Source organism: Ciona robusta, chromosome 1, assembly GCF_009617815.1.
Source record: "Ciona robusta chromosome 1, ASM961781v2".
Lineage (NCBI taxonomy): Eukaryota > Metazoa > Chordata > Ascidiacea > Phlebobranchia > Cionidae > Ciona > Ciona robusta.
The window spans coordinates 3,821,331-3,849,176 of record NC_143235.1 but is presented as its reverse complement, the minus strand read 5'-3'; the positions used below and the strand labels follow the sequence as shown (position 1 = coordinate 3,849,176).

Here is a 27,846-nt window from a genome sequence, read left to right as displayed (position 1 = left end):
TTATATTAGGTAACTATACCTTAAACTTTATTTCTACAATCAAGGGTTATTTAAAGTGTTGCGTTAAAGTAACAAGTTATGTGTCAAATTGCGTGATGCAATAGCGGCAATTTCAGTTCAGAATTGATTTGGTAGCGTAGATTTTCGTACACCGTTTTGCAGCCTATCTAAAAACCTGGACATGCAGACTGATGCAGGTAAAAGAAAATGTCTGGTATTTAAGTTGTATTTGTTGTAAAAATGGTATGTTAGCAGGAGACGGCACAGGTAAACGTAACTTACGTAAGCAACCCGAATGGGAACCACCCAGCCATTCAAACACGCATTGCTTGAAGCTGTTTAACAGTTTGACTCGGCAAAAGGTATGTATGCAGTTTGTCTTCTAAATCACTATCATAACCATAAACTCTATAGGAATTTTAGCACAAGTGAAGAATCCTTCAGTGCAGAATAGGCTGATGGAAAGTGTTAGAGGTTGATGGTTAGGGGGTTAGTAGTTATAGGGGTTAGTAGTTATCGGTTAGTGGTTAGCAAGTAGGGTGGGGGAGGGCTATTTACCAGCACAACATAACCACAGTAACCTATATAACCCCATAGCCCATACTCATAACTTTTAAGCCCAAACCACCAACCTCTAACACTTTCGAACAGCCTAATCTGTAACAAACCAGAGGATTCTTCACCAGCACCATAGTTTGTACTGTATTGTAGTACCATCACCATATTATACATGGGGTCAATAAACATGACGTCGCAGGGGAGGCAGGCCTACCCAGAAATTTTCTGCACTGCATAAATCAGTAAACATTGGCATCAAATTTGTTTTAAAAGAATGCAGGTCTAACTAATAACTATCCCTGCCCCCCTACATTCTTAAAAGTTTGGCTGCTATGCTATTATATATAATACATATATATATATATATATATATATATACATTTTATTTTTATTGACTACATATCATTTAACTGTGCTGTTTTATACTTATATAGCTGTCACTTTATCAAAGGTTTGATGTACCATTCTACAGTTACTGCTTTTATTTGTATAACCTATACCAAATTAGGGAAAAGTAAAGAAAGTTTATAGATTATTTTTTTATTACTTTAACAAGTGTATCTTTTGGTGCCATTGAACACTTTACAATACAATTCTGTATGGGTGAGATCCTTGAGAACCTCGAATTTGGGCCAGATTTGGCCCATGACCCCAGCTTTAATACAACTTACCTTTTAATTATTTTAGGAAGTGTTTGTCCCTGAAAATGGAAACTTTGTAAAGTGGTACAGCTGTGGACCAACTGTGTATGATGCATCACATATGGGACACGCAAGGTCTTATATCTCCTTTGATATTCTAAGAAGAGTTTTGACGGATTATTTCGGTTACAATGTCCTATACTGTATGAATATTACAGATATTGACGATAAGGTAATTACTGGTTAAATTCATTAGACTATATATTTTTAAAAGTACTTTCAAAATAGGTAGCCTATTTGATCTGTTAGACCAGGGGTGTGCAACCTTATTACAGGAGGGCCACGTTTAAGTTACTTGGTAAACCGTTGGCCGTACTTTATTTAACATTGGCTAGTATGGGCCAATAATAGTATTTGTCTTGGATCTTATGACATTAAAAGGGGGGGTATCTACTAGCAGAAATACAAAGTTCAAACGCACCAATAATATTTTTTTTTGTCTTGGATCTTATGACATTAAAAAGGGGGTATCTCCTAGCAGAAATATAAAGTTCAAACGCATAATTTTCCGAAAAAAAACTGCTGTATAAATATATTGTCATACTAAATAAATTCATTGATAAATTTGCAGCTGGCTCCGCGGCCTGCTCAATTTTTCTATATATGTAAAATTTACAATTAAATTTTACGTGTTGAAATGCTAACAGCCTCACTACTCATTCAACTATTTATAAGCTGTAGTCTGTAACTAATAACTTAATGTTGTATAAAATACTTAAACAAATACTCTCTACAGATAATAACCCGTGCAAGACATAATTACTTGGTTGACGAATATTTAAAACAAAGTCATTCTAAAGAGGAAATAATTACAGATGTTTCAGCAGCTTTAAAGGTGAATTAATGTAACTTATTTATATATTTGTGTGTTCTGTTTATACACCCCCATCGCTTCTATTATTTGTGGGTGAGGTCTTTGTCAAGGACCTGGGATTTAGGCTGGATTTGGCCCATTATTTCCAAAACAGCTAACGAGTTGCCACATAGTAACATTGTTGGTGATTTTGTACAATGTTTTAATGTATAGATGACAACTTTAAAATTCCATAGGGGACTACATAGTTAAAGCATGTGCTAGTATTGCTAATATGTGTCATGCCTAAGAACACATACCTTTATATGGTAGCAGACCAGCAGCGTTAGGCCCTGAACCCACATCTTCTGGCTAGAGGCAGGCATGCAAAGAAAAAGAACTATAGTACTACAATTAGATATATTTATATTATATATATATGTAGACATTTTTGTTTTGTAGGAATTTTCCAAAAAAATATGTTAAAAAACTAAACTACTGCAATTAGATATATGTTTATATTTGTATATATATAATATATATATGTAGAAGTTTTTTTGTTTTGTAGGAATTTTCAGAAAAATTGTCAAAAACTGATGATCCTGACAAGAAAGTCATGATGGAAAGATTGTTAAAGCAAGCTACATTGTCAGTGGATAAGTTAAAAACTACAGAGATGCCTGGGGAAGCTGTGATCGCAGATGTGGTGAATCAGGCTAAAGACCCTGTTGCAAACTGGCTAGATAAAAAAGTGGGTTTAGGTCTAGGAATACTATCAGTGGCGCAGCCAGGGTTAGTTTTGGGTGTCGGGAATCTCATTAAAAAAATTTTTTTTATGCAAATTGAGCACTCTTTTACTGTTTTCTGGCTGCGCCAATGATTTTTATTCTATATTTTCTGTTATTTTTCTTTAGTATTTACTATTTAGTTTGACTTTTGTACATAAAATATTTGAGTTATTTTTACAGGCCTGTCAGAAATTTAATTTATTTACATTAGGCTATCTTAAAATGTGGACTAGCCTTTTGGTATTTATATAATTTCTCGTAAAATACCCATTGTGTGTATAGTTTGTGTTATTTCCTTTTTCCTTTTATAAAGTTTAATTAAATTCATTTCTTGATTAGGCTGTATAATTAAAAATGTTTAAAATTATTTTATTACATTCAGTTTGATTGCATATTATATATCTACTTGGTCATTTTTTATAATTCCATATAAATTTTACAATTTCCGTTAGTTTTTGAATAGTGAGTATGCTTTGCTTTATCCATGCGTGGAGGAAAATAACAGTTGTTATAACACGGTTGTTCTGTTTTATACATCTCGTGCCGGCTTAAGAGTTGAAACTTATGTTACTTTCTTTTTTGTATGGTTGACAACTTAGACAACCCATTAGTGACCACTGGGCTGAAGCAAGTTCCTGCTCAAGAACACAAACACAACTACAGCAGCGAGCCTTACCACTTTTAAATTCTAAAACGCTTTTAAAGTCCGGCGCCATGGCATAGTGGTTAGCGCGCCTGCCTGTAACTCAGAGGTAATGGGACCAAGGCTTGACGCTGCCACCATTGTAACATACATGGTAACTCGTAAGCTGGCAAGGGGTGTTAAATCCGTGTGATAACGCGACACATTTTCCGGCAACACGAGGATAATGTAAGTTACATTCATTCATTCAATATATCTTTACAGCATGGAGCAGGTGTGACAGACAACTCAATATTTTCAGCTCTCCCCCAGTATTGGGAGCGTGAATACTTTGAAGATATGGATGCCTTGAATGTAAGTAAATAAGAAAAACTGAGAAGGTCAATGCAGTAGCACCCTGGGTGAATGGGTAATGGGCTAACCCTGGGCCTGGCCCTAATCCTAGGACCCATGGAGTGGGACCTAACCCGCATGGAATAGAATAAGTAAACAAGAGTTTAGAAATTAATTTATGAGAATTTTATGAAGAAAAGTTCAAAAATATATGGTATGTTAGAAATGCGACCGGGTGCGCCCCCAATAAAAAGGTAGACCAACTTGCGAACTTAAAATCTCTCATTGTCTCAGGTGCTTTGTCTTGCACACACAGAATGCTTTTGTTTAAAATTATAATTAAGAAATATCTCTCTCATGCTTAGACTAGACGTCGACATACATTAAATGCTCATGCATGTTATTGCTTCTATTGTTCTCATAACCGCTAAAGGTGGCTGTACACAGTATCCGGAATTCGTCCATTTTGTCTGTTTTTTCCCAATTTCGCTGCCGCATGCGGAACTCTGTAATGGGTTTGCATACGACTTCGCAAGCGAATTCGCATGCCGGATACTGTGTACAGCCACTTTTACCCACACAAAAATACTATTTCCCAGGTTTCCCCACCCGATGTCTTAACACGTGTGAGCGATTATGTTCCTGAGATTGTAAAATACGTTGAAGAAATTATAAAGAATGGATACGGTTACGAATCCAATGGTTCTGTCTACTTCTCCGTGTCTCAGTTTGATTCCTCTGACGACCATTTCTACGCGAGACTTGTCCCTGAAGCTGTAGGAGACCTGCAAGCTCTACAAGAAGGGGAAGGTAGGATAGGAGTAAAAAAAATTATAAAAAAATAAAAACTTGAATAAAATATTGTGATAATCTAATATTCAAGCCATTGTCACCTATCTTTTGGGAAGGGCAGGCTTAGAATCTACTAATATTTTCTTTACTGATATTATTATTTTAAACTATTTTACAGATACTATTTTTTAACTTTTTTACCGATATTATTATTTTAAACTATTTTACTGATATCATTTTTTAACTTTTTTACCGATATTATTATTTTAAATTATTTTACTGATATAATTTTTTAACTTTTTTACCGATATTATTATTTTAAATTATTTTACTGATATCATTTTTTAACTTTTTACCAATAATATTATTTAAATTTATTTTACCGATATTATTAGTTTAACTTATTTCTTTACTGATGCTATTATTTTGACCTCTTTTATCGATAATATTTTTTTTGCCTTTTATCGATACTATTAAATTATTAATATTATTTAACCTCATGGAAATGCTATTTCAAATTGTAATAATATATGCAGGTTCACTCAGCAGTGTGGCTGATCAATTGAATGAGAAACGTGCACCAAATGATTTTGCTTTGTGGAAAGCTTCGAAACCAGGGGAGCCATCATGGGAATCGCCATGGGGCAAAGTAAGTTACAGTTGTTTTTATAGATGTCTAATTTTAGGTATTAGGGTGTCTTTTGGACTATATGTCCTGGTATGGGCGTCTAACATGGGTATGCAAGATTGCAAGGTATGCTTGTACACCCCGAAAAAATCAGAATATCCCTGGTTACCAAATATTAATGCATAAACGATTCAAACATGTCTTAAAATAGACACTGTATAGTGGTGATAGTGCAATAATCAGTCTATTTACCAAATGAAAGGGAATAATGTGGCAGCTAGCAACTTTTTTTTGTTTTTAAAACTGATGAATGCGTTGAGTTTTAGAAGTTACGCGCCTAAATGTCATGTTATTACCTTACCTGTTTAATTTTCACTGGCCTGTTTAGTAGTATGTATATGTACAGTGTATCATATACTTCAAAAGTATCTGTATTCTGTACGGTGTTTTATATACTTTATTGGTATATGTGTTCTCTATTATATACTTTATTGGTACCTTTACTTTGTATTACATACTTTATTAGTATTTTACAATGTATTATATAGGCTACTTAACACTTTCGCCGCCAATCTACGTATATATACGTTTAAGTAACAATGGTTCCCGGTGCCATCCCACGTATATATACGTTTTAGCATTTTTTCATTGTTACGAGTGCCGCGTTGCATTTAAACTAATAGTAAACGACGTATATATACGTACGGTCGATCTAGGCTGCATTGAGACTAAATGCGAACGTCTGCTTTGAGATTACGTTATTTTTGACCAATTAGCTTGTGACTCTGCGACCAGCTGTTTCTGACGATTTTCAAGTATATTTTACGCAATACTACTAGTTTACAATGTTTTCACTGCTGGAATATTTACGGATAATGGTTCAAACTTTAATGATTTAGTGTCTGATCATTACAATTATGATGTTGTGAAGTTTTGTTTTGTTTAATACTTATTCTTCCGGCTCTAAAGAAAAGTGAAGTTATGGATACATTGGTAGTGATGTTATACGTCCACACAAACGGAAAAACATGGATATGTCACTGTTTCTTGGATTCCTGTTACTTACTGTTGTATAATTCGCAACTTTCAATTGCAATTCATGGCTTATTAAAAATTTAATAAAATCCTAAATTCTTGCGGCACCCAGTGTCCGATTGTTCAAATTAGTGCGGCGCCGAAAGTGTTAAATAGTCTTTGAATATGTACAGTGTTTTTCATGCATTCATGCCCATGTTAGACACCTATGTTCATGTTTCTTTACGGTGACACAGCTTTAAATCTTTAATTTAATATTGAGTTTTAATTTAAATAACACTTAGGTTAAATGGCTGCTGTAACCATAATAATACAAAAACGAAACTGCTGCAAATTTTGCTTCTAAATAATTTCTAATTATTATTTCTTGATGTTAACAAAGTGTTGTTTAAACAGGGTAGACCAGGTTGGCACATTGAGTGCTCAGTAATGGCTTCCAGTATATTGGGATCAACAATGGACATCCACACAGGAGGAGTGGATTTGAAGTTCCCTCATCATGATAATGAACTTGCACAAGCTGAGGTAAATGGGGGACTGGGTTTATTCAATTTATTAAAGTTTTACTGTGGCACACTGGTTGATGAATGTATTTAGCCTCAAAGTTTGGGTTCAAGGCTCAACGCTGCTACCATTATAGACGTTTTTGTCTTTATTCAATAGATTAAAGTTGTATGGTACTATGGCATAATGGTTGATGACTGTTTCTAGCCCAGAGGTTTTGGGTTCAAGGCTCATCGCTGCCACCATTGTAGGCGTATTTGTTAAAGTTGTGTGGTACTGTGTACAGTGGTTAATGACTGTCTCTAGCCCAAAAGTTTTGTGGTTAAGACTCATCGCTGCTACCATTGTAAGCTTATTTCTCTTGGGCAAGACTTTTAATAAAAATTGCTCAAGCCAAGAGTTTTACAGCAAAAAAAAACAGTTAGTTTACAAATGCACAAACTATTAAAATATCGATTGGTTTTGCTGCCACAATAAGTTAATTTGCCAAAAAGTTTAAATAGGTTATTACCAAAATATTACCCTTGTGCGGTCATAATTTCTAAATACAAATTTTAACATTCTAATACACCTTATTTTTCTTGCTAACAGGCACATTATAACAACTCTTGTTGGGTGAAATACTTTTTACATTCCGGTCACCTTACAATAGCTGGATGCAAAATGTCAAAGTCACTCAAAAACTTTATAACCATAAAGGTAAAAACTATGAAATATATTGTGTATCACTATCTTAATTTGGTTTATATTTCTAACATTCTCATGCGTCAGTCTTTATTTTTATTATTAAATTTCTTTGGCCTACCTATATCTGAAGGTGGAACATATTGAAAATATTAAAATTTAATTGAATACAATTTTTTGGGACAAATTTTTTTTTAAAACCTGTTTAAGTGCGCCATGGCGTAGTGGTTAGCGCGCCTGCCTCTAACCCAGAGGTAATGGGTTCAAGGCTCGTCGCTGCTACCATTGTGGGCGTATGTGTCCTTGAGCAAGACACTTAACGGCAATTGCTCCAACCCAGTGGTCACTAATGGGTTGTCCAAATTATCAGCCATACATAAAAATGAAAAAAAAAATCCAAAAAAAAATAATCACCCACAAAGTAACATACTTGGTAACTCGTAAGCTGGCGCGAGGTGCACACCCGTGTTATAACGACTGTCGTTTTCCGGCCACGCGAGGATAAAGTAAGTTACATTTATTCATTCATTCAAGTATTAGAAACATAGCATATGTCACACATTATGTATATTTATACATTTTTGCCCAAATTATTTTCTATTAATTTTATCCCCTTTTTTTAGGCTATACTAAACTTTATACGTTTCCAAAAAGTATTACAAATTATAAACCGATAAGACACCTAAATCCATATAATTAACTCAAAAATCCTTAAAAAGTTAACAGTTTATAAACTTATAACAGGATGCATTGAAAAAGAACTCGGCTCGGCAGTTAAGATTGGCATTTTTACTTCATTCATGGAAAGATACTTTAGATTACTCTGACAACACCATGCATGACGCTGTACAGTTTGAAAAGCTAATGAATGTAAGTTTTTGTTTCTTTAATACGTTATGTGTCTGTAATGGAATAGCATGTACGCTATAATAAAGTTTTACTGTGATTAGGATAATTTTGTTTGCTTGTTGTAGATTTCTTTTACTTGCAATTTTTAATGTGGCTGATGTTTTATCCTGGTCTAAATTCTAGAACCCACGGCGTGCCAGGCTGAGGGACCTTACCCACGTTGAATAGAATGTGGCTTATGTAAAATACATAGTGAAACAGTAATGGGTTTCATGCAGAAATTTTTTGAATTGAGAAATTAAATGAGCTATCGTTAAAATGGTTTTGTCTTTGTGTTGGATTATAGTTTAAACTTGGCCTTAAGTTGAGGTCGCGACCCTTGAGAGTAGCCACGAGTAAACCAATAAGAGCTTTAGTTAAAAAATGGCTGTTAAACCCAACAAATTATATGTACTGCAACGCTGAACCAAAATTAAAACAAATTGTTTTTAGGAGTTTTTCCTAACTGTAAAAGATGTTTTACGAAACCAACCAAACAAAGGACCAGAAGCGTTCAAGAAATGGAACCAGGATGAAATAAATCTAGCTAAGCTGTAAGTCGAAACTTTATATTTTATAGCTGTTTTTAAGTGTGGTTATGTGAATGTAACGAATGTAACTTGCTTTATTCTTGCGTGGCCCGAAAACAAAAGTTGTTAAACACAAGTGTTCTGTTTCATACACCTCGTGCCAACTTATGAGTTACCATGTATGTTGCTTTTTGGATAATTGGATTTTTCTTTTTTTTATGTATCTAATAACTTGGTCAACTTATTAGTGACCACTGGGTTGGAGCAATTGTCGTTAAGTGTCTTGCTCGGGGACACATACACCCGTAATTTGGTCTCGAAAACCTATCATAAGAAAAATGTCATTTAAAATCTTGTCAAATGACACACACTTTAGAGTAGCTACGATATTTACGTAAGTTTGGCTCTTCAAGATAGCATATAGATTGAGTAGTTGAGTACATATTATATTTAAAATTAAATTTGAATTTTTATACTATCTTGTAAGCTGGCTTGAGGTGTATGAACACCTGTGTTATAACGACTGTCATTTTCCAGCCACGCGAGGTTAAAGTAAGTTACATTTATTCATGTTATTCCCATGTTTCAATCCAGGTTTTCAGAGAGGCAACAATCAGTTCATGCTGCGTTATGCGATAACATTGACACTCGTACAGCTCTTGACAACTTGCGTCAACTTGTGACTGCCTCAAACACCTATATTGCTTTGAAACACGAACAAAAGTCCCTACCGGACGGACAGCTGCTGAAAAATATCGCAAAATTTATTACATGGATTTTCAAGGTTATTTGATTTAGATTAGAAAAATTTAAAATATGACACTTGAATAATTCGTGTGAATGCCTAATGTTTGGTAGATTCGTTTTATGAGACAACAGTATATTTTTAAACATGTAAAAAACAAGTTTTAGCTAAATAAAATAATTAATTCCAAGACACACTCAGTACAACAAAGTGGAATACTGACGAATTCTTTAATTAATCATGGTTTTTTGTAAAAGAATTCTTGAGCAAAAAATCAATCAGAGTTTAAATAGAAGAATTTAACTGAATCACATTTCATCATTTAGTTAAAACGCTCGGCAGGTACATTTTGAGATTTAATCTTTGTTTTGCAGTTTTTTTTGTAAACTGTTTATTTAGTTTCAAATTTAAAGCTACAAAAGGTGCTTTATGTTACATTACACTAAAAGACTATTTTTTTTAATAAATTATTAAAACAATTGAATTGAATTTTTTTTTTTAAATTAAATAATAAAACTAATCAAATACTTCTAAATATTAATAAGTTTAACTCATTTTCACATTCAAACAACCAAAAGTAATCTAGAAGCAAATTTTGGACTCATTTTTACCAAAAATCCCAGGTTTTTGGGGCAATAGCGCAATCAGATGAAATTGGTTTTCCTCTCACTGTTGGTGGAAATACTGCTGCGAATGTTGAAGAAATTCTCATGCCGTATCTTAATACATTATCACAGTTCAGGGAAAATGTACGCGCCATAGCAAGAACACATAAAGGTAATTTGCTAGTAAAGGTTTTTTTATTTTGAAATGTATATAAAGGTAACTTGTAAGTCGCTGCGTGGCCGAAAAAACGACAGTCATTATAACACGATTGTTTTGTTTCATACATCTTGTGCCAGCTTACTGGTTACCATGTATGTTACTTTGTGGGTTTTTTAAACATTTTTTTATGTATGGCTGATAATTTGGACAACCCATTAGTGACCACTGGGTTGGAGCAATTGCCGTTAAGTGTCTTGCCCAAAGACACATACTTCCGCAATGGTAGCAGCGAGGAGCTTTGAACCCATCACCTATAGGTTAGAGACAGGCGCGCTAACCACTTTGCCGCATAAATTTTCTACTCCAATTATTTGGCAACTGTAATAAATTCCGAAAATCTGATCCTGATCTGGTGCTTATACTGTTAAACAATTTTTAAGTAAGGCTCTGGTGCTTAGAAACTGTCGCCGAGAAAAATTAGGCCTAACCAATTATATAATAAATGATATATATTTCTTATTATTGGCATAGCTAGTGTCTTATTCTATTAATTTTGTAGTGAATTTTGTTTTTGTCCAATTTGGTAGTAAACAAAGAACATTCAAAGAATTATAAAACTGTATTCTCATGAGTGAGTCATGATTGGACCGTTGTTGTTGTTGTTTAAAACACCATCAGAATATTTAGACATTATGTGCTTTAAGGTATCCCGTCTTCCCCCACCCTATTATATAAAAAAAAACTATCTTTAGTTTCCGAGGTACTTGAGTTATGCGACTCACTGCGAGATGACATCCTCCCTGCTCTTGGTGTTCGGTTAGAAGATAAAGAAGGATTGAAAACAATCGTTAAACTTGTGGATAAGGATCAACTCATGAAAGAGAGAGAGGAAAAGAAAAAGGTAAATTTCATATTTTCTCTTATTCTGTTCTATGTGGATAAGGTCCCCAGCGTTGCATGCCATGGGTTCTACGATTTAAGCAAGGATTGGCTCATTATCTCATTTTTTTAACATGAAAGTATAGTTAAACTTCGAAAAAAAAACATGTTAGTTTTTAAGTAAAATATGTAATACCTGAAAAAAAATTTTGGGGCTAAAATTGTTTTTTTGTGTTTATTGTGTTCTCTTTTTTTTAGTTAGAAGAAAAGAAGGCAAAAGAAAAAGAAGAGAGTAGGTTGGCTGCTGCAAGAAAAAAGGAAGAGAAAGAAGCTCAACGGAAAATTCCACCATCTCAACTATTTTCCAAACAAACAGACAAGTTCTCTGCCTTCGATGACCAGGTTTGTCATACATCAAGCTTTACCCTATGACATATGGCATAAATTTTACCCTAAACAAGTTTTACCCCACCACATATGGGATAAATTTTACCCTAACAAGTTTTACCCTACGACATATGGCATAAATTTTACCCTAAACAAGTTTTACCCCACCACATATGGGATAAATTTTACCCTAACAAGTTTTACCCTACCATATACGGCATAAACTTTACCCTGAACAAGTTTTACCCTACGACATGTGGCATAAATTTTACCCTGAACAAGTTTTACCCTACGACATACGGCATAAACTTTACCCTGAACAAGTTTTACCCTACGACATACGGCATAAATTTTTACCTGAACAAGTTTTACCCTACGACATACGGCATAAACTTTACCCTAAACAAGTTTTACCCTACGACATATGGCATAAATTTTACCCTGAACAAGTTTTACCCTACGACATTCGGCATAAATTTTACCCTAAATATGTTTCACTCCACCAGTACCACATATGGTTCTGAATTGTATCTCTATAGTAATAGGAAGTTTAATTATGCTCTAGATAAATTTAGTTGAGGGTTAATAATTAAGAAGTGAATGTTCACCAATTCAAATACAGTCGAAGTCAACCAATATTCTGCAATAATCTATTTATCTGCTGCAAATTTGGTAATGGGGCAAAATCCTTTATACCTCTGGCGTGCCCCAGTGTAGGCCCTCACATAAATACATTTCCTTTAAAATAAAATATGCGCTGTCCAATAGAATAGCTCTTAAAAATTCCTAAATTAGTAAAGCTGCATGCAAGATATATTAGAATTATAAGATATGACATTTCTTTCTTCGCAAAAAAAAGGGTTCAGATTTTTTAGGTATGGTCAATTGACATGTGTATTCAAAATTATAAGAACTCTTGAGCCCTGTCCTACAATTTGCTAAACAATTTTATTTTTTTCTTTATACTACGCTTTTTTTAAAAAAAACAACATTATTTTTAAAAAAATGTTTAAAAAAATGAACATTCAAAATTATTAATTATAACATCCACTTTATGCACACCAGGGTTTTCCTACGCATTCTGTTGACGGTAAAGAGCTCAGCAAAGGACAAACAAAGAAATTACGAAAATTATACGACGCACAGACAAAACTATATCAAGAATATACGCAAAGTGTTTCAACTCAAAATGGGAGTTAATGTTGATATATTGAGAATTAAGAAATATTTGCAACTAAGATGTCACTGCGTCAGATTACTTTATAACTTATTCCCATTTTATTCCGTTGTTCAGATTGGGTATAGCGGTGTTTTTTCATTGTTTATGTGACATTAAGTAACACAATGTTTAATTTATTGCTTAGGTGACATTTGTAGTAAAGTTATATCATGGTGTTGGCGGCTAGTGTATTTTTCATAATAAAATTAGATAGGAAAACACAGCATTAAATAATGTAACTTTAACACTTTTTTGTCAAATAAATAAAGTTCTTCTCATTTTCTTGCCTTAACTCTACCAAAATTGTTATTTATAAAAAATTGTGATTTTTCATAGCAGTAACATGTTTAAAAACCATACAACATTTAGTTTAAGTTCATTTTGTATTTGGAACCCTTATTATTTCGAGCAAATATGTGTCTTTGTTAAACATAGCCTTAGGTGGTAGTGTTGTGTGCTTTCGTTACAGTGCAATGCGCCAAATACACCATATAGTACAAGCACAGTTTCTTTATGACAATGGTCCCCAAAGTATGAGTCGCGACCCAAACATGGGTTGCACAGGGTGGAAAAATGGGTCACTCCAAGGTTATTTAAATCTATTCAAACGAGATAAACATAAACTGTGTACTGCAACTAATCAACTTAGGTGTCTTGTCTACTTCATACATGTTCAAAATATAGTATAGAATGCATACATTGAAAATAGATTTTTTTCTATGTTTGAGGCTTAGGTATATGAGTTGTGAGATGTTCATGAAACTCTGATTTGGGTCGCGCTAAAAAAATTTGGAAACCACTGCTTTATGAAGTAGGAACCGTATGCAACACTAATCAATAAGCAGTGTTTAATTTTAATTGCTATCATAATGTCCCATAAGAGCTTTTTCTGAATGTTGGGTTATCAGTAAAAGCAATGTCTGCTACTGCACTTTCTGAAGCATTACGTACAACACTTGTTTGGGGTCTTTCTTCTGATACATCAAGCGTAAAAGTATCATCTTCGTTTTTTCTGTATGAGAGAGTTTTTTCCATTGCTTCCATTATTGGCAGGCTGTGGGATCTAAAAGTTTTTACTGGTAGGACTTTGTATAAAATAAACTAAGCTCAGTTATAAAAGTAACATGGCTTTTTGGGATTGGTTCAAATTTATTGAAAGTGTATTTGATATTTTTACACAAGCAACTTCAAAGTTGCGGTATTTTTTTTCCATTTCGCATTATATTTGTGTCTTCTCTTTGTATCTTCCCTTACTGTTGGGTGGGGGAAGTTATACATTTTAACTATATTTTCTTGTTCTATTTATTAGTATACAAAGAACATTCAAAAAATTATAAAACCCTATCCCCACGACTTCCATAGACTGTTGTTAATTGTTTAAAACACGATCAGGATTTTTTGATATTTTGTGCTAAAGATGTCCCATCCCACCCTACTATACATGTGATGCTTTAAGCTTATACACAGTAGTCTTACCTGTGGTATCTGTATCCAATAGCACATGCAGAAGTTAGTAGCAAAGCTGCTACCATTGGAATCACAAACAAGAATGGAAAAGTTGAAGATGATGCAGCTACAGTTGGGGGCAAATTGCTGCTTTCATCTGAAAACGAATAATCGAAAAAAAAATTGTAGCTTATTCACTTAAAACAGTCTTGTATACACACTAGGTGTAGCAACCAAGCTTATTTTCTTTCAATTAAATGTAATTATGTTTTTAACTGTAAGCATGTTTTAACAACTGTTGTTTTGTCGCTTAATTCTGTCTTATTTGTTTAAAATATTTATAAATCTTCGCAACCGTAATAAGGAGACAAATAAAGTTATTATTATTAATGTTTGAATTTCCCCTTACCTTTATTGTTATCCACATCGTGTGTGTTAATACTCCTTTCTGTTGAAGTTGTTGGATTAATGACTGGCCTAGTTGGTTTATCTGAGAAAAGAGTTTACATTTGTAAGATGGAACAATCATGTTTAAAGTATAATATGGTAGAAGTAATGTATTCCAAACTTACCAAAAGACATGACAGTAAGTTTATATGATGTATATAGCTTTCAACATAAACAATATTTATTTTTAATTCCCATTAAATGAGCACAGATTAGATCAGTGTAACTTTATAATGATTGGGTAATGAATAAAAGAAAGAGTTATTTTGATGGTACCAGTGGTTGGGCAACGGCAGTCGTTGTATCACACAAGACTTGTTTCATTTAATGTAGTGCCCACCTATGAGTTACTGGGTAACTTTATGTGTGATTATTTTTTTTTGTATAGGTGACAATTTAGATAACCAAGTAATGGAACAATAGGTTGCATAAATTTCATTGTAGTTTCTTGCCCAAAGACACTTAGGCTTACAATAGTGCAACTACAAGCGTTGGAAAAGATTTGTTATTGCTGTAACCATTACCATTGTGGACGTATGTGTTTTTCGGCATTAAGAAACCAAACGGCAATTACTCCAACCCAACGGTCACTAATGGGTTTTCCAAATTTTACATACAAAAAAATAAAAAATCCACAAAAAATAATCACTCATAGTAACATTCATGGTAATTGCTGGCTGTGGTGTATGAAACAGTACACCCGTGTTTAACGACTGTGGTTTTTTAACAACACGAGGATAAAGCATGTTACATTCATAATACAAATATACTTAGTATTGTTACCTTGAGCAGAAGATACACAAACAGGGTTTCCAATCCATTTTCCATCTTGACCACATTCAATAAACTCACTGCCCGAACTTGTTGTTCCATTAATACAAGTGATCGCCATTTGCGTTCCATATAAATTTCCACATGAAGTGTTGGTTGTTTTAAATGGTTGATTTTTGAAGATTTCATGAACTTCAGGACAGCGAATAACTAAAAAATTTTTTATAGTGAGCATGAAGTAACAAAGCAATTTTTGAATTTTGAAAACAATAGCATTAAATACAAAATTTAAAACTTCAGCCCTTTTGACAAATAAACGAAATTCTTCCCGTTTTTAACAAAGCAAGTAATTTCTACAAATGTGTTTTGAAGATACAAAAATAAAAGGTTAGACTAAAAATCGTATTTGATACTTTCTAACATAGAAACCTGTAATGTTTATTTAAATAGGACATTTTAGATTATGTCTGTTTATCTTATTGTGGGGATATAACTATATGCATCATTGGGCAAGACACTTAACGGCAATTGCTGCAACCCAGTTGTCATTAATGGGTTGTCCAAATTGTCAGCCAAACATAAAAAAGTGAAAATATAACCAAAATAATCACCCACAAAGTAGCATACATGGTAACTGGTTAGCTGGCAACACGAGGTGTATGAAACAGAACAACCGTGTTATAACGAGTGTTGTTTCCTGGCCAGGGGAGGATAAAGCAAGATACAGTCATTTAAATATTTTATAGCGTTGTATGTTTTTGTAAGAATCTTACCATTGACAACAATAATAACAATACAAGTATCATGATTTCCAGCTTCATCAACAGCAGTGTATCTATGTTCATACATTCCTTCACTTAAGTTAAGTGGAGGCGGCTGAATAGGAAGTTCCAAACGAACTTTACCAGAATTGTCAATCGCTTTTGGAATCTGAAAATAATTCACATCATGTTTTCCTTGTTATTGTTCACGCAGTGCCATACTGTTTTCAGATGGGTTACAGTCTTAATTAAAGTTTGTAAACAAACTTTCCATTTAACATACCTCTGCCAGAAAATTTATAACATGGGTATTTTTCCATACAGCAGACACATTTGGTCTAATGTACCTTCTATATACTGTCGAGTTATAATACAGGTGCTTTTCAATGCACAAAACAGACAATGTGTATTCATACACCCCATGACCACTGCCGAGTTATATAGTGTGTTTCATCTAATTTTACACAGTGAATTCTTAAACACCAGGCATAAAACACCAGGCTGTATTCATTTATCTAATGTCCAATGTCAAAAAAAAAATTTAAATCTAAGTAAATTTATGAAAAAATTTGCATAGTAGGCCTAACTTTTGCGATCTTTATTATTTTTTTTTTGATTATTATGTTGAAAAAATCAATAGATGATGAAGCCTGTAATAGTTCTGAAACAAAAATTCACTCATTCTAATAATTGTACTTTAAACATTACGTGAGTTCAATGAAAATCAAATATAAAAAAGACTTCATATATAAAAAAGCAAAAAGCAAAGAAAATCAAATATAAAAAAAAGCTTACCAGATAATTAACCAGTGCAAGTTCTTTAAACTGTTTTACCCACAATAGTGGCAGTGACAAACCTTGAACCCGTACCCGTTTATCGCTGTAACCACTATGACAGTCATTACTAGTACCATTATGGTCGTATGTGTCCTTGGGAAGAACACTTAATGGCAATTACTCCAACCCAGTGGTCCCTAATGGGTTGTCCAAATTACACATATAAAAAATGAAAAAAATCCCTCCAAAAATATTCACTCACAAAGTATCAAAGTTGGTAATTTTAAGCTGGAAAATCAAACATAAAAAAAGACTTAACTTACCAGATAATTAACTAGTACTTGCTCTTTACAAGTTGGAGCTGTGAGTGTTATCGGTTGAGGGCAAGTCCCATTAAAATTGGGCGGTTCACCGTCTGTTTGGTTGGTTGGTTTATCACATGTACCATTATATTCATTCCCACACATACACACGCGAGTGGTTTTACGATCAGTAGGATTTGAAGGAGAATATGGTACTGGTATGCAGAGACCTGTACAGTTGCCATTTCCAATCAAGCATGGGTTGGTTCCTATAGATATTTAAATAAAATGTTTAAGAAGTATTTAGGTATGTAAAAATGTAAGTGTACAACAGTATCCATAAATAAACAGTATGTGGTTATAAATCATGTTTTTCTGTTATAATTCCTAAAAATTAGTGTTTAGAATCATATAGTTAGCATCAAATTCAGATAAATCAGCATGCTATCTAAAAGTGTTCATGGCCAACTATGTCTTAAATACTAGGTACCATGCCAAGGAATCTCACGTAGGTATAATTGGAACCTGACACTTGTCCTGTCTTTATGCCCCTTTTTGTTTCCATTAAAAATTCGAATAATTATACATAAATAACTGTTTTTTTGTCTGCTAGGTGTAGTGAAAACGCTTCTTTCTTTCAATAAGCGAAACTATATTTTTAACTGTTGGCATGTTTTAACAACTGTTGTTTTATTGTTATATACTGTCTTTCCTTTTTAAATATTTTTCAATCTTCGCTACCGTAATCAAAATAAAATTTATTATTCCTTAAAATAAAAATGGCAACACCAAATGATACCAACCTTTTGTTCTTGACACATACGAACTATGAACATCACTCGCTTTATCAAATATTCGCGGTCCAAAATCTTCCACAGTATTCCCATCAATTTTCATTTTCGAGATCACTGGTTTGTTCCAATCAGACCAATACAAGTACCCTGGGTATAAGAGACATGATTATAAATGTAACTTTTATCTTGCACCTGGGCTGTGGTAAAGTGATTAGCGTGCCTGTCTGTAACCCAAAGGTAAGGGGTTCAAAACTCCTCGCTGCTACTGTTGTAGGCGTATGTGTCCTTGGGCAAGAACGTTAACAGCAATTGCTCCAACCCAGTGGTCACTAATGGGTTGTTCAAATTATCAGTCATACATAATAAAAAAATGAAAAAATGAAAGTAAAACAACCACCCTCAAAGTTACATACATGGTAACTCGTAAGCTGGCGCGAGGTGTTAAACCCGTGTTATAACGACTGTCTTTTTCCGGCCACGCGAGGATAAAGTAAGTTACATTCATTTATTCATTCATCTTTGCATGCACTGGATAATGACAGTGGTTATAACACGACCGTTCTGTTTCACACACCTCTGCCCTCTTACCACGTATGTAACTTTGTGGATGGTTATTGTTTTGTGTGACTGACAATTTACACAACCCATTAGTGACCACTGATTTGGAGCAATTGTCATTAAGTGTCTTGCCCAAGGACACATATGCCCACAATGGTAGCAATGACAAGACTTAAACTCATAACCTATGATGGCTACAGGGCCAGGTACTACTTAAATGTTTGAAGATTTATATTTTCTGCAGAAATCTAATCGTTTTAGCAGCCCTACACCAATTTTATAAGTGTATGCAAGTATAACAAGATTTTTTTTATAAAAATCTTCAGGAAATATATTGAAAACACACATACAATACCTTTGAATATTGTAATACCAAACACATGCGCAGTGTCGCGTGGAAATCGTTTTACGATTTGTCGGTTACTGCCATCTATGCCAGACGATTCTATCACATCCCTTTTGGCATCACACCAATATATTCTTTGAGCTGAAATTGTAAATCATTGTTTAAAATTAAACTCAATTAACCTGTATCTTACCACTGACAACAATATTAATAATGCAAGTATCATGAATTCCAGCTTCATGAACATAATACCTATAGTAAGGGGGGAGATGGGACACCTTTAGTACATAATATCAAAATATTCTGATCATGTTTTAAACAATTAACAACAGTCTATGGGAGTCGTGAGGATAAAAAAATATTTGAATATTTTTTGGTTTACTACCAAATGGGACAAGAAAATAGAATGGTGTCCCATCTTTTCCCACCTTACTATATGATTTTTCAATTTTATAATCTTACCTTCTCTATCTAATGTGATCCCGTTCACCCACTCCACATCTTTATCCACAATCACCATTCTCCCACTTCCATCCACGGAAGATCTCTCGATCGTCTTCTTTCCCCAATCTGACCACCACATCCACCCAGAGTCCGGATCAATAACTAATCCACGAGGCAAGCTGATATTCTGATGTAGAAGTGTCTTCCGGTGCGTCCCGTCAGTTCTTATTACGTTAATTGTTCCAATACCTGTATTGTTGCGTAATAGTTTTACATGTATGTTGTAAAAATCACCCTATAAGTATGCATCCTGAAAATAATATAATAATAATAACTTTATTTGTCTCTTTGATTACGATAGCAAAGATTTAGAAATACTTTAAACAAAAGACAGGATATAGCGACAAAACAACAGTTGTTAAAACACGCTTACAGTTAAAAACATATTTACATTTAGTTAGAAAAAAACGCGTGGTCGCTACACCTAGCAGACAAACAAGCCATTTATGTTTAATTAGTATCAAGTTAAACTTCTAATAGAAACAAAAGTGAGCGTAAAGACAGAAGTAGAATAATGCAGTACCTTCATCTGTCCAGTAGAGGTTTCTTGATGTTGAATCTAAAGCAATTCCTGTTGGTTGATGTATTTGGTCTTTAGCAAGCACTATATGGTTGCTGCCATCTACATTAGCTTTGTTAATTGATGTGGAACCAACATCTGACCAGTAAACCTGAGTAGGTAAAATGTTAGATTCAAAATGAATGTAATGTAACTTACTTATTTTATCCCTGCATGGCCAGAACATGACAATCGTTATAACACGGGTTTTGATACACCTCGTGCCAGCTTACGAGTTACCATATATGTTACTTTGTGGGTGATTATTTTGGGGGGATTTTTTCATTTTTTATAATATATGGCTGACAATTTGGACAACCCATTAGTGATCACTAGATTGGAGCAATTATCGTTAAGTGTCTTGCCCAAGGACACATACGCCCATAATGGTAGTAGCGACGAGCCTTAAACCAATTACCTATTGATTACAGGCAGGCGCAATAATCCCTTTGCCATGGCGTCGTCTTAGGTAAAAATAATAGATTCAAAATCTTAGGTAAATATGTTAGATTCGAAATCTTAGACTGGTGGTGCCATGGCACAATGGTTGGAGCCACTGTCTTAAACCAAGAGGTTATAGGTTAGCGGCTTGACCAAGCTACTATTGTGGGTATGTAGGACACTTTACTGCAATTGCTTCAACCTAGTGGTCACTTACGTTTTTTATAGTAGTTGTAACAAGCGTTGTAAATGCACAATACCATGTTTATCAAATCAGAACAAACATAATTGTTTTTTATGTTTCTGAATGCAGTAACGAAGATCAGATTAATTACAACGACAAAAAAATAGTCATCCACAAAGCATAATACTTGGTAATTAGTAAGCTGGCAAGAGGTGTATAAAACAGAACAACCGTGTTATAACTTTTAATGAATAAATGAATGTAACCTACTTTATCCTCTCGTGGCCGGAAAATGACAGTCGTTATAACACGGGTGTGCACCTCGTGCCAACTTACGAGTTACCATGTATGCTAATTTGTGGGTAATTATTTATTTATTTTTTTTTTTTTTATGTATGGCTGATGACTATCTTATGACTATCCTTTTCCGGCTAAGCGAGGATAAAGTAAGTTACATTCATTTAATTAGCAGCAAAACAAAAGTTAAAACAAAAATCCACCAACCCTGGCTGTAGTTGCATCATATTCAACTTGAACTGGGATAACGAGCCCAGGAAGGTCAAGTTTAGTGAAGGACTTCCCGTTTCTTGATATTTGGAAAATCCACTGCATGTCCGAGTCCACAACAAGTAAAAAATCTTTTTTCATAACCACTGTGAAATTGGATTTTAGATTTTAAGCTGTTTGTATATGAATATTCAATGTGGGTAAGGTTTTATGCTAAAGTAGGTCCATTATCTTAACACCCAAAGCGCTACGGTATAGTTGTGTGTTTAAAAAATGTTCGGCATTGTAACTTTTGTAAACTTTTTATTACAATTTTGTTGTTCTTATGCTTACAACAACCAACAATACCTTATAAACTAAATTTTTATTAAGCAAGTTGGAAAATCTAGGAAATTTTATGAAAAATTTGGCATGGTAACGTTTGGAGCCTTATTTTTTAAATTTTGTTGTATTGTTTTGGAAAAATCACCAGCTGTTGAAGCGTGTAATAGACACTTTTGTTTCTATTAGAAGACCAACTTAATAATAGGTAAACATAAACGACTTGTTTATGTGTCTGCCAGGTGTAGCGACTACGCTTCTTATCTTCCAATTAAATGTAAGTATGTTTTAACTGGAAACATGTTTTAACAACTGTTGTTTTGTCGCTATGTCCTGTCTTTTCAGTTAAAATATATCTAAATCTTCACCACTGTAATCGAAGATACAAATAAAGTTAGTACTAATTATTATTATATATACAAACCTGATTTACAAGATGTTCCATCTCTACCAAGTTGCATACCAATACTACACCCGCATTTCCTCATGTTACCTGGTGGTTGGGCAAAGCAAAAATGGTCACAACCCCCGTTATTAATATCACAAGGACCTGGGGTGAAAGATAATGTTTTTAATAGTTTTCTTTTTGCATAGGTGTTGTTTTTTTATATTTTTTATAATTTATAACGACAATTTTTTATCAGTAATCAGTAAATTTACAGGGCAGTATGTCATCTTTTTTTTTAATTGACATTTAGTATGAATCAGACATTTTAGTATCATTAAGTATATGCAGGTTTTTAATAAGCTACATAGCAATCAACTATATCTATTTCCTAGATGTTAAACTCAAGGCCATTTTATAAAAAAACTGACTCCACCCTGCAATGCGAGGATAAATAAGTTACAATCATTTAAACTAAAAAATTTAGGCTCAGCGCTGCTACTGTTGTGGGCATTTGTGTCCTTCAAAAACTTAAAGAAATTACTGGTAACTCTTAAGCTGGCACAAGGTGTATGATACAAAACATTAGTGTTAAAATAACTGTTGATTTCCGCACAAACAAAGAGAAAGCCAGGTAAATACATTCACTTTACTTTAATAAAATTGCACCTAAAATACAACACAAACAAAATTTGTACCTGGACTTTTAGGTTGTGCTCCACCACCAATGACAGCAACAGCAGCTGGAGATGAAGTGAATATTGTGTGCAACACTTCACCCGATGTCTTATTTAACATCAATATCTGGTTGGTTATGCTTGAAGTAATATAAACCCATTCCTGTAATCAATGTACATAATAGGTAATGAGTTTTGCAAATTTAATGTAAGATATAAAATACAAGATTGTATTAATAATATCTTTAAAATAACCATATCAATGAGAGTTACTTATTTACCCTCATATAGTCGGGCAAGGATAGCCATTAAAACACTGGTGTTCTAACTCATACAGATTGTGCTTATGCGTTACCATGTATGTAACTTTATGGGTGATTATTTGGGGGAAAAATTCTTATGTGTGGTTGATATTTTGGACAAACCGCTAGTCACCACTGGGTTGGAGCAATTAAGTCTTTTGCCCAAAGTCACATATGTCTACAATAATATAGCAGCAACAAGCCTTGAACCCTAATCTCCAGGTTAGAGGTAGGCGCGCTAACTATTGTGCCCCAGCGCCAGACTTCTGGTTTATTTTAACCATATTTTGGGACCCATTAGGCAGAATAGGACCCATGAAATATAAGTATTAATTGCCTACACAAGTATTACTTGATAAGTTTTTTTCAACTACACATTTTATTTCTTACTAACATGTCCATGTAGTGTAATAAAATATTGATTATTGAATGCATATTGTTTTCATTATTTAAATTAGGCATTGAAAGTAACCGATTTTAATCTAACATGTTCATTTTATTGATTACAAAATAACTTAAAAAAAATCACTGTTCTGCATATAGGCATCACTGCAACAGACAGTCTATTCTTAACTTATATTCACTAATTGTATTTCAGACTATTTTGTATTACCAGACTGCAAAATAAATTTTTAAAATACTGTTACAATTAATTTAAAATGAGTGTATTTTAGTTTAAAATGAATGAATGTAAGTTACTTTATTCTCGCCCACAATGGTAGCAGCAACAAAGCTTGAACCCATTACTTCTGGGTCACAGGCAGGCGCGCTAACCACTTTGCCACGGTTCCGGACAAGTTTTAATTTGTTTTAGTTCCAAATACTTTAGCTCAGTTTTAAATTCCACTTACTCTAAATACATGAAGGTCTTTTAAAGATAAACTGTTGTTGTGAAATATAAGTGTAGGTCCTTCAACTCCATTGATACTGGCATACCACACTTTCATACCCTCTGTATCTATCCAGTATAACCTGAATGTAAAGTGTAATAGGTTGATATAAGATGAAAATGTTTTTATTCTAATTTGTCGTCTTATTGGGTAGTATAGTAGGGTGCGGGAGATGGGACACCTTTTCATTTTATTTTTTCGTCCAATTTGGTAGAACATTTAAAGCATCATAAATCCGTATCCTCACGACTCCCAGAGACCGTTGTTAACTGTTTAAAACAAGATCAGAATATTTGGATATTATGTGCTAAAGTTGTCCCGTCTTCCCCCATACTACTGTCTATTCTAATTTTGTGAATAAGCATGTCTGTGTAACTTGCACCAGCCTTTATTTTCTTACCTATCTTCAGCATAGTCAATAGCAATTGATGTGGGTCTCCCTTGTACAGTAGCAACTACATGTTTCTTATCTCCAGATAAAGTTGATTTCATTATCTTTGCACCTTCGTCTTTGGTTTGTTGTTGACTCCAAAATAATAAACTGAATGAATAAATGAATGTAACTTATTTTATCCTCGCGTGGCCGGAAAACGACAGTCGTTATAACACGGGTGTTCATACACCTCAGGCCAGCTTTGAGTTACCATAAATGTTACTTTGTGGGTAATTAATAATATTTTATTTTTTTCATATATTGCTAATAATTTAGACAATCCATTAGTGACCACTGGGTTGTAGCAATTGCCGTTAAGTGTCTTGCCGAAAGACACATACGCCCCAAAGGTAGCGTCGACGAACCTTAAACCCATTACCTCTGGGTTATAGGCAGACGCGCTTACCAATTTGCCACGGCGCTGCACACATGTGCAATTATATACAATGTTTTAGTTAACATATATTTATCCACAGTGACCAAACGAGATTGAGCATTGTCGTTGCTTTTCGTCCCTTTGTTGTTTTGTATTAATATGTTGATCGTTGAAGTTAAAGATAAATGATTTTTTGTTACGTCATAAAAAGAAAGTTGGTCCTTGCGTCGCGTTGTCGCGTGTGTGTGCAATGTCAAATGCAACACGTTCTACTGCAAACGTAGCGTTTTGCGGATATGTGTGCAGTCCGCTTTACGGGATTTGTATCAATGCTGCTCACATTACATTACTCGAGCATATATGCATGCCAAGATATGCGTTAAGACTGGTTTTGTTGTCTTACCCTTTTTGTGGATAAACTGCTATTCCACGCGGCTTTTCAATACTTCGAACCACTGGTCTTGTGTGTTTGAAATCCGGTGTTGTAGTAAAAATCCATTCGTGGTTTTGGTCTGTCCAATATATATTTCCACTGTTCCAATCAACTGCTATCGCCTTCGCTGAAATTCAAGTATTTTAACTCATTGAACGTACCATAAGAATTCATTTCCGCAAAAATCGTGACAAAAAAACGCCTAAGTGGATAGAAAGGGAAAGTTAATCAAATGCATTTGCTCATTTGCCAGCGAAGATGGGACACGTTTAGCACATGATATACTGATCTTGTTTTAAACAATTAACAACGGTCTATTGGAGTTTTGAGGATACGATTTAATAATTCCTTGAATGTTCTTTGTTTACTACCAAATGAGACGAGAAAATAAATGAAAAGGTGTTCTATCTCCCCCCCACTACCCTATATATCCTATATTTTCACATCGTATTTTTAACTGTTAACAACACTCTTTTACGTAGTAATGATGCGGTTATACAATCTTTCGTTTTTTTCTTTTTTTACTATCAACTAGAACTATAATAAAAAAATGTCAAAACAATAGCAAATTGCATTGGTAGATTTGACACCTTTGGTTGTAATTCCTCTGTGGTTTCGTTTTATTCCTTTCGAATCCAAACCTGCGATCGCTAAATTTCCTCGGCCAACGTCCATAAGAACAATCTCATGCTTATCGTCGTTGCTGGAATTAAAGATAAGAGGTTCGCATGTGAATGTTGGAGTGGTTTGCACCTTGATAACATGAAACGCGATTTCGATTATAGATAACTGCATGCACTGCCAAATCGTGCTTATTTATGTAGCTGGACTGAGTGTTGACAACTTGTGTTTAATGATTTTTCTGAGTCTTATAATAAAAATTTTAAAAATATTTAATAGGACGGGTGGGAGATGGAACGCCTTTACTTTCTGTTTTTTTCGTATACCATTTGGTAGTAAACAAAGAAAATTTAAAAAATATATGAAACCGTATCGTTACGATTTCTACACCGTTGAAAATTGTTTAAAACACGATTAGGATATTTGGATGCTATGTACTAAAGGTGTCCCATCTTCTCTAGCCCAACCATAATTACTTTTAAATAGGGAGTAGAGACGCCAAAGAGGGGACCGCGATTAAAATGCCTTTGGCCTATTTGTAAATGTAAAATCATGTGTAGCATATATATATGCTTACAAAAATCAAATGTAGCATAATGAGTTTTCGGAAATAGCAGAAGTTCGCTCCATACTCATTTAAGCATAATATTTTAGTCGCCGTCAAACCGTTTAAGAAGCACTGGTTTATACGCAATATATATCACCACCTGTGTATCATTATTAAACACTTATATTAACCAAAGTGCTTAGATTTGCCGCTAGTTAAAATAACACACCTGTCGAAGGACGTAACAGAATGGGGAAGCCGAAGCGATATAATTCGTTTGCTGAGAATATAATGTCGAATAAAGGTTTGCTTTGCGGGTAACGCTGGTGCTGAGTATATCCCAGATGTACGTGTTTTGCTTTTCAATGTACTCCATACCAATAAAGGCGATTTTGCTTCTGGTGATAAATAGGATGTTGGTTTAAACCTGTACTTGCACATGAAAATAAAAACTTACGTATGTGGCAACTAATAAGTGGTATATAGGAGGTATATGAAATAGAACACTCGTATTATAACGACAGTTGTTGCCCACCATAAGCGATGATAAATAAGATATTGAGTTCACTGCGGTAAAATGGGACACCTTTAGCACATAATATTGAAATATCCTGATCGTGTTTTAAACAATTACCAACGGTCTATGGGAATCGTGAGGATACGGGTTTATATTTTTTTAAATGTTCTTTATTTCCAACCAAAAGTAACGTGAAAATAGAATGCTAAGGTGCCCATCTTTCCTCACCCTACTATATTATACATTCATTTAAGGCAATACTGCAATACTAAATTATTTACATTCATCCCAGAAACTGCATTGAATTAGTAGCCACCACATGACAGTGTATATCGGATACACAAATTGTGTTTTCAAAGAAAATGGACTAACATAGACACAATTTTCATAGCAATTTAGCGAACGGTTACTTACCAGCACTCAAAACGATCAGCAAAAAACAAATGTAGAATTTAAAAAAGGTCTTTGGTTTTGTAGTCCAACTTAATGTCAACTTCTTCATTTCTGTAATCTGTTCAGTAGCATTTTATACGTTAATATTACTAATTATAATATTTTTGGGTCCGCTGTCCGTATACGCTTTTATCTTATTTTTCGTGTATGCCTCTCCTGTTTCGAACACAACGTTCTAAGACAGTTTTATAAGCTACCTAAGCTAAGATCCCATTTCTTGATGAGATTGTCTAAAATTTTCTTCTATACGATAGTGGTCTTACTACAAATGACTACAGTATATAGTATTTATGTAGTACTATAAACGCAAATAAGACTAGGCTACTACTGCATAACCTAAAGCGACATACACCACACAGCAGGCGCATATGCTTATCGTCCATTGTTTTGTTAGGAATGTAGGAGGCTTACAGTTTGATAATCGCTTGAAACGGGTGGATTAAGCATTTGTGCCAATTATGCGTTCGTGCTTGACCGAACATTTCTTGTAAAAGCCAAAAGATATGCATGAAAGTTAATATTAAAACGGTAGTTTAATTTTGCTGATTGGCTAAGTGGGTTATGATGTATTGATCGGTGTTAAAATGACATTTAAACAAAGCACACCAAAAATGAGAGTAAG

General features: G+C 34.1%; 2 protein-coding genes across 5 annotated transcripts; one reads left to right on the top strand and one right to left on the bottom strand.

Moving 5' to 3' along the window:
* The first annotated feature begins 43 nt into the window (after window positions 1-43).
* On the top strand, window positions 44-13,372 carry LOC149741557 (cysteine--tRNA ligase, cytoplasmic-like). Of its 2 annotated transcripts, none has more exons than XM_089893368.1 (17): window positions 44-197; window positions 253-362; window positions 1,246-1,431; window positions 1,996-2,094; window positions 2,621-2,803; window positions 3,748-3,837; window positions 4,416-4,626; window positions 5,145-5,257; window positions 6,668-6,796; window positions 7,367-7,474; window positions 8,204-8,329; window positions 8,801-8,901; window positions 9,472-9,661; window positions 10,246-10,399; window positions 11,140-11,288; window positions 11,525-11,668; window positions 12,719-13,372. In XM_089893368.1, exons 1-17 carry the CDS (start codon window positions 182-184, stop codon window positions 12,851-12,853), a joined length of 2,244 nt encoding a protein of 747 aa, XP_089749494.1. In that variant the 5' UTR covers window positions 44-181; the 3' UTR covers window positions 12,854-13,372. The 2 variants fall into 2 exon arrangements, with proteins under 2 accessions (XP_089749494.1, XP_089749502.1); XM_089893376.1 differs by having other exon boundaries at window positions 51-197; window positions 256-362.
* LOC149741556 (uncharacterized) lies at window positions 12,913-27,846 on the bottom strand. 3 transcript variants are annotated; one of them, XM_089893297.1, is made up of 19 exons: window positions 27,186-27,846; window positions 26,484-26,652; window positions 25,677-25,789; window positions 25,057-25,213; window positions 24,245-24,385; window positions 23,806-23,926; window positions 22,674-22,815; window positions 22,015-22,140; window positions 21,267-21,415; window positions 20,102-20,249; window positions 19,537-19,767; window positions 19,084-19,215; window positions 18,180-18,317; window positions 17,398-17,645; window positions 16,310-16,466; window positions 15,549-15,746; window positions 14,728-14,808; window positions 14,349-14,475; window positions 12,913-13,926 (listed from the first exon to the last, which is right to left on the bottom strand). In XM_089893297.1, exons 1-19 carry the CDS (start codon window positions 27,271-27,273, stop codon window positions 13,737-13,739), a joined length of 2,856 nt encoding a protein of 951 aa, XP_089749423.1. In that variant the 5' UTR covers window positions 27,274-27,846; the 3' UTR covers window positions 12,913-13,736. The 3 variants fall into 3 exon arrangements, with proteins under 3 accessions (XP_089749423.1, XP_089749416.1, XP_089749407.1); XM_089893290.1 differs by having other exon boundaries at window positions 12,913-13,935; window positions 26,484-26,649; window positions 27,186-27,844; XM_089893281.1 differs by having other exon boundaries at window positions 12,913-13,935; window positions 27,186-27,829.